Here is an 8446-nt window from a genome sequence, read left to right as displayed (position 1 = left end):
CTGACATTAGATTACACACAGGTGCACTCTATTTAGTCATTAGCACTCATCAGGCAATGTCTATGGGCAACTGACTGCACTCAGACCAAAGGGGGCTGAATAATTACGCACACCCCACTTTGCACTTATTTATTTGTAAAAAATGTTTGGAATCATGTATGATTTTCCTTCCACTTCTCACGTGTACCCCACTTTGTATTGGTCTTTCACGTGGAATTCCAATAAAATTGATTCATGTTTGTGGCTGTAATGTGACAAAATGTGGAAAAGTTCAAGGGGCCGAATACTTTTGCAAGCCACTGTATATACTGTAACTATGTAGAAAAAACTAAGTGATCTCCAGGACAATTTCTATGCACTAACCTCATTTTGGGGTCTCTAAATGCCAGATACTTTAGTGATCCTATGCACAATGGGCATCAAAATGTTCGGTGGACCCTTGGCTTTCATATTTAGGGTGTGTTTTCTTGGTACCTAATGTTATGTGGGAGATAAAGTGCAAGAAAGTGGAAGCTTTTAGGTGATTTTCAAGTATTTCATCCAAACTGCCAACTTTGGGAAAGCATTGCGACCTCGAAGATTGGAGTAGAAGGACATGGTTACCCATTTTGAATTTGCCTTAATGTGTACTTTCCAAAAATATATGGTTTTGGCTCACCCATCTAATATCTATGAAGGCACCCCATTTCTATGCCGAAATGAATGCTGAAATGTTTATATTTGTATATTCCTGGATATACTCATAATACAAAGTTCTTTTTTAATTTATACTGGATACACTGTAGTTGGATTGTTTTCCTTTCGTGGTAAAAGTGACAGTTTTCAGTTTAAGCAAAAATGTTTGAGAATGTTTAGCCTTTCTACCAATGTAATACTGTTACTAAACGATTATCCAGTTGAGAATGTTTAATACGTTGAAGATAGCGTAAATGTTAACGCAAAAATATAGACTTTTCATTAAGAAGTTTTATTACATACCCAGCAAGCTAAGAGATTTGCAATCACTCTCTTACTGACGCAAGTTCAGCAAAGGGTTCATAAAAGGTATTTTACATTGCACAAAGGCAAAACTGCGCACAATGCAACTTTTTAGTCATGTTGTGACCGTTTTTTCCATTAGCAACCTTTATTACATTCCCCAGTAGACAACAGGAGTTCCTGGTTCAGCTCTCCAATTCACACCAGTATAATATATATAAGTAAAATATTAATATATATATATATATTCAAATATACACATACTCTTGTGTGGAATGTTGAATTCCACAATGAGATATCAGTAGTTTTTGGTCAAAATATCTGTGTAGGCCCTTTCTTTAAATACAACTAAATAAGTTTTAACTACACCATAATTTTTGTTTTTTTGGTCCAGTTTTGTGCCAGCCTATTCTCATTATAAGTAATGTGGTCTGAAATCCTCCTGTAAGATGGGCTTTTTTACATTTTCTAGGTGAGTTCATCAATCAAGTTCTAGTTGTTTGCAAAGAACCTCTGGTGTCCTATTCTGATTACTAATAGTGAGTAGTGATGAGCTAATTTGTCCGTTTTGTTTCACCATAAAATTCGTCGCCCGCATCTTGTTTTTTTGTGTCTTCCGTGCTTTTTTGACGTGACTGTGCCTTTTTTTAGTGATCACGCCCAATTTGACGCAACTGGTGTCCTATTCTTATTACTACCTTTGGCAGTAGAGAGTAGTGATGAGCGAATCTCTCATGTTTCCCTTCACCATAAAATTCATCGTCCGCGTCATTTTTTGACGCCTGTTTTGTTTTTTTGTGTCCCCCCGCCATTTTTTGACATGACCGCATCCAATTTCAATGTCACTGTGACTGTTGACTGTGACCATGCCCAATTTTGACATGTTCGCGCCCATTTTTTACACGTCCACGCCCTATTTGCCGCACAACCAAATTTTTTTTATGCACACCAAATTTTTCGGCACTGAATTTTCACAGAATTTTCATGAAACAATTCGCCAATGGCGAAATGGGGAAATATGCTGTGAATCCATGCCTGCCAAAAAAATTTGCTCATCACTAGTAGAGAGGTGTACTCTTTCGAGCATACTCTTTCCTATGGCGAAGGCCCATCCTGTGTGAGTCATGTGTAACAATGCTCTGTACCATCTAGATGAACATTGGCCTATTACCAGCCAAAACAGGGTTACAAATAGTATCAGATCAGTAGTAGTAATTATTTTTGTATTTGTGCTTGAATACACCAAAGAACTGAGAAAAGAGATGGAAACAAGGTTAGCACACAAAACAAAGTGGTGTAGGATGAAGGACCATATGTCAGATTTACTATAGGGCCCATTTACCAAGGGGCACATTTAATAAAAATCGAATTTGTTTGTTTTTAAAAATCACAAACTCTGGAGAGTTTGTTGATTAAAAAAATTTGATCAATTATGTATTTATTAATATTCACAACAATTTCTAAGCTTATTGTACAACATTTTGAAAATTTGTTTATTTTTTGAAAGATTAGAGAAATTTGGTGAAAGTTTCCTGAAAATTTTGAGAATATTGAGAATTTGAAACAGACATTTATTTCCTTGAATGGAAGTACTCTAGTGGCCATTTCAGAAGCATCGGTGCTCATTTTCCTCACTTCATCATCTAGGAAAACAATAATGTGTTTAAGTTGCCCTTGAAAGTGTGTGAAATAGAAAACAATGATTTGATCAACTTCCCCTTGAAAATGTATGAGATAAAAATACAATTATGACACGCCCACTGGGAATTTGACATTTGATCCAAAGGTGTTTCTACAATCTGACCATTTACTGGGCATCCCCTCGAACCTGACCTCCTTATTTTCCTTATTTTCTCTTTTCTTTTTTGTTTTTCTCTGATACAGATACAGAGTTACTTATATAACTCTCAATACATACAGTTTGTACCTATATGATGTGCCGCAAACTGAGAACCCACTTATGCAATATTGCTGCTTGCGTCAGTTGTTTTTCTTCTAAAATGTTAAAACTCAAATAAAAACAATGTTTCTAAGAAAAACAAAATATCTCAGTCTCGTCTGTTCGATGTGGTGATTAGTCTTATTGTTTTGTAGGCAGTAGAACATCACTTTACTTTCTATTTAAGATATTGCCCTGTTTAGTGCCAGAAATATCAAAGTCCATTGACAAAAAGTATTTTCAACACAAGGCCTATACTTTGAACTCAAGTTCAAAAAAGGGGATTTACTGCCCCTTTAAAGGGACAGTACAAATGAAACATATAATTTCCAGTCATTTATCTACCCAGATACAATGAGAACAGAGCAAAGGGAGCTTTGTTGTATGACAATTAGGGGCACATTCATTAAAGTACGACAGGTCCGAATAAAAAAAATTCTGTGATATCTTTGTTAATTTGTGTGACGTTTTCGTACTTTGCGCAACAATTTGTGCGACAAAATTGTATTGTCGAAATGAATAGGAAAGTTTTGGATTCATTCACGCTTCGCTATAGTGACTTTCCTTGGGCCAGGTTGGAGCTGCATAGTGCCATTGAGCCCTATGGGAGACTTTCCTTGGGCCGGGTTGGAGCTGCAGAGTGCCATTGAGCCCTATGGGAGGCTTTCCTTGGGCCGGGTTGGAGCTGCAGAGTGCCATTGAGCCCTATGGGAGACTTTCCTTGGGCCAGGTTGGAGCTGCAGAGTGCCATTGAGCCCTATGGGAGACTTTCCTTGGGCCGGGTTGGAGCTGCAGAGTGCCATTGAGCCCTATGGGAGACTTTCCTTGGGCCAGGTTGGAGCTGCAGAGTGCCATTGAGCCCTATGGGAGACTTTCCTTGGGCCGGGTTGGAGCTGCAGAGTGCCATTGAGCCCTATGGGAGACTTTCCTTGGGCCGGGTTGGAGTTGCAGAGTGCCATTGAGCCCTATGGGAGGCTTTCCTTGGGCCGGATTGGAGCTGCAGAGTGCCATTGAGCCCTATGGGAGACTTTCCTTGGGCCGGGTTGGAGCTGCAGAGTGCCATTGATCGTTCGGATACGAAAATGTTGTGACTTTCGGATCGCCAATAAGATATTATCGTGACTAATACGATTTTTTCATACGCATTTTCGTGACATTTCCGATCATCAGAAATTATTGTATCTAATCCGAATTTTACCCATTTTGGGATTAGAACTTGTATGTTGATGAATGTGTCCCTAAGAGGCTGATTTATTAACATTCTGATTTTTATAGTTTTCGAGTTGTAACTCATTTTCACTAAAACCACAAAAGTCTAGCTATGAACGAAAATAACACAACTTTTTATGTATTGTCACATAAATAAATGCAAGCATCGAAACCCCCTGGAAACCTCTAAAACCACAAAGTAAAGAAAGATCTTCCATTTGTAGAAATGACACCTGCCATTGACTTCTACCTGATCTCAACAACTGAAGGCATATTATTTCATATGGGTTTTTTTGCACAATAAATCATGAAAAATTACACTTTTTTGTAATAAAATCATATTTTAGCACAAGAAAATGAATATACCCTCTTCTCTTATATTTGCATTCAAGTTTGGGGCCAACCTTTATGTTTGGTTTGGGATAATTCAATTGTTTTATATATTTGCTTGCATCATTTTGCCGGTATAGTGGCCTGAATATGAGTTTGAATTTTTTTTTTTAAATTGTCTCATATCAATCCCTAAAAACTTTAGCACCACATAGGCTGCCAAAGGTTATGTATATTGTGGATACGCAAACAGAAGAGACGTCCTACAACTGGCATAACAAACATCTCTAAACTAATCAATGAATCCCCAATCCATAGAAAGTAGAGCACAATGTCCTGTTTTTCTATTTCATTAAACATGACGAATTGCCCTAATGGGTAAATATTGTGATTTTGCAAAGTGCTTGGAATTGAACAAAAATATTTGGAAATATAATGTTCCTATGCATTTATACAGTCAAATAGTTCACGAATATCCACATTAGCAAAACTGTGCAGAAGACGTTTTACTCAGGGCGTTTAAAGAAATGTAGGTACTAATGCTCATATAATCTTATTGACTTTTTCCAAGTAAATTAGTTTTTGTGTTCATTTTAGGTTTAAACATGATTATATAACATTTGGGCAGAAATATACAGGCTAAAAGCCCCGCGCTTGAGGTGAGTATGGCAAATATCTCCACACACACAGTGTTTTTGCCTTTGGTGCTCAGATAGGCCGGGATCATTGTGATCCAAACACTGCAGAAGAGCAGCATGCTGAAAGTGATGTACTTGGCCTCATTAAAACTGTCCGGTAAGCTCCGAGCTAAAAATGCTAAAACAAAACTAACAGCTGCCAGAAGCCCCATATACCCAATAACTGAGTAAAAGCCAATAGCTGAGCCCTCATTGCACTGAATGATGATGGTTCCAGGGGAAGTGTGAATGTCCAGTTCCTGAAAGGGAGGAGAAATGGCCAACCAAGTCATGCAGATGATTATTTGAATGGATGAGCAGAACAAGACTACAGAATTGGACAGTTTGACTCCCAGCCATTTTCTCCATGAGCTCCCTGGCTTGGTGGCTTTGAAAGCAACACAAACCATGATAGTCTTGGCCAGGAGAGAAGAGACAGCTATGGAGAAGGTGATTCCAAAAGTGATGATGCGCAGCATGCAGGTTATATCCACAGGGCGACCGAGGAACAGAAACACACTGAGGAAGCTCAGCTTGATGGAGACAAGGAGGAGGAAGCTCAGGCTCCGGTTGTTGGCTCTCACTATGGGGGTGTCCCAGTAGGCAACGAACATTCCCAATATCAGCATAGTTATAAGAAAGAAAAAAACCACAACAGATGAAAAAACTAAAGAGATCACCTCATTAGTATATGAAAGGAATGCTTCTCTTTTTTTAATGCAAATTTTCTTCATCTCATCGGGCCATTCCATGTCTGAGCAACGTATGCAGTTTTCGCTGTCTGTAAGTGGGGCAATAGTAATAAAAAAGTCAAAATTAGTGATGTCCTAAATACATTGTAGTCAACAGGCATTTTTTCTTATTCTAAATGCCAAAAACCATAGAACTGAGGAACATGCTATAGATGGAATACAATTGATTTACTGTATATACTATTTATACTTGAAAAATACTTTTTTTTTCCCACCCTGAAAACAAAAAGAGAGAGATAGCATCAACCAATAACAAAATAGCAGATCTGGCACTAATTTCAGGGTTTCCAAAAATAATCAAAATGATACTAATGCCATTTGTAATGGCTTGCTTTGAAAGTGACTCAATCATAAATAACATGAGATTTTCAGAAGGGAATCAGAAGTATGCTACATGGTACATTATATCATCCTCAGATACTTTTAGTAGTTGTTTATACAAATGACAGGAAGTGGAGAAGCAGATTAAAAGGTTGAATGAAAGTCTATGAAGATTTTCATTCATCCAGGTCATGGTAAATCTAGTATAAATAAATTTAAAGCAACTGGACGTGTTTGGTAATCATTGAAGACGTTTCACTACTCATCCGAGCAGCTTCTTCAATGATTACCAAACAAGTCCAGTTGCTTTAAATTTATTTATACTAGATATAGGTTGAATGAAAGGTTATATTTTTGTTTTTTGGCAGAAATCACAGACCTAATGGAAGATGGTTGGATTAAACATCCATATGGTTTGTGTGAGGATAATATTAAAGGGAAAGTTCAATTCTAGGCAAGATGGAGAAGCATGTGCAAACAGTTTAGTTGTATTTGGTTTTACATCTCCTACATCACTTTACATAAGGTGAATTTATAAAAAAAAATGGTGTTTGTAGGAAAAGGAAAGTGCATAATAGAAGTGTTCATACCAGTTGTATTAGAGATCTCTCCTTCGGGGCATGGCACACAGTTATAGCAGCAGGTCAGGATTCCGGGTTGTGGTACCTTCCTAAAGCCGGGGGGACAATTGTCTGAGCATTGAGCCCTTGGAAGCTGCAAATAAACAACAGTCATAAAGCAGTGAGTGCAATGGCTGATGGGAGCTTCATTTGTACTTACATAGAATAAGGGGAAAGGTACAAAGTAAAAATAAACCAGAAGCAAGCTGCCGTGTTTTTGCACTTTGCCCACTGCCCCATCTTGTGTCTAAAAGTGCAGGTTTTGTGCACCAAAATGGATCACCAGGAGCTGCCCTCCCCCATTGACTGCATTCTGGGACATTAATCCATAAGCCAAACATCTCCTGGCAGGGACTTTAACAGCTTCTCTGCCCTCATGATAAATACAGGAGCCTAATATGTAGGGGGCAGTATCAAAAGTATCAAGAATTGGAAGAGTTACTGGCAGCTTTGATAATCCCATAAGGAATAAATGAATTGGTGCCAATAGAAATCTGCCTGATATATGAGTAACTCAGACTGTGAAACAAATGGTCCTGACCTTGTTGTTTTGGCTTTTCCATATTATTTTATCTGAAATTAATATTTTTTGAGGTAATGAAGACGCAGGTAGGTAATGTCCAACTATAGTCCAAGTCCAGTTGCCTCCGGCATCGAGGAAGGGATTAGCAATGTCATATTGATGAACAAACTCTCCATTTTTGGTTGCACCCAAAATATTTTTCAGGTAACGATGTAACTGGAAAGCACAAGAGACTGAGTAATTAGCAGGAATTAGTGCAATGGGGAATGAGCAGCTCAATATTGGAGAGATAACAAGTCATGGTTTCACTGCTGTTTCAGTAAGCTTACTATCCATAGCGTAATGTACAAACAGCCCTGATTATAACTATAATTCACCTTTTATTTGTGTATAATCAAGGGGTTATTTGTAGAAATGAAAATGGTCACAGAGCTCTGGCAAAGAATTTCAGCAATTTAGCAACTACTTTAATGAATACAAGTTAATATTTGATTATAATGAAAAATACCTTGTAATTGTATTCCAATGGGAGTTGTCCTAAGCAAAGTCAAGCCATATTTTAAAACTAAATAATTGATAAATGTAATTATCTTTATTATAACTCAGCGTTGCATATACTGATTGAGTGATTTCTGGGTTGTTTCAAGTTCTATACATTAAGATTTTTTTAATTTATATGGTATAATATTCCATTTATTATACATTGAGAGATTTGTTACAAGTCCTTCATTCCTTAATGACCATTGGATAGTAAGAAGGTATGAAGATCAGCAGGGTTGTTGGTGTTATCGCTAATATCATAGGTGATGTTGGGTGAAGCTAGAACAATCGGAATCTGAGAAATCAGCATCACAGGGACCATTTCTAATTCAGTTTGCCCTAAAAAGCCAACCATACACAGCAAATGAACTGGCAAGGGGAAATGAAGTGTAAATAAGATGTGAAGAAATAATGAGGACCATATGAATTTGGCAGAAGGTCATTATTCTGAGGCCCAAAGATATTAGACCTGGAGAAAGTAGGAATACAGATCAAATGAGCGTTTTGGGTACAAGGTAGTGACACAACTATACCTGGTAGTTATAATGGTACATCCT

General features: G+C 37.7%; 1 protein-coding gene across 1 annotated transcript; it reads right to left on the bottom strand.

Annotated features, from left to right (window-relative positions):
- Positions 1-5222: 5222 nt before the first annotated feature.
- LOC108645662 (vomeronasal type-2 receptor 26) lies at positions 5223-5762 on the bottom strand (the record flags this gene model as incomplete). The annotated part of the gene is made up of 1 exon (XM_018090890.2): positions 5223-5762. A coding segment is annotated over exon 1 (540 nt), but the record flags the coding sequence as incomplete, so codon positions are not given.
- Positions 5763-8446: the final 2684 nt, after the last annotated feature.

The sequence above is a fragment of the Xenopus tropicalis genome, chromosome 1 (genome assembly GCF_000004195.4).
Source record: "Xenopus tropicalis strain Nigerian chromosome 1, UCB_Xtro_10.0, whole genome shotgun sequence".
NCBI classification, from domain to species: Eukaryota; Metazoa; Chordata; class Amphibia; order Anura; family Pipidae; genus Xenopus; species Xenopus tropicalis.
This window is presented reverse-complemented; position numbering and strand designations above follow the sequence as displayed.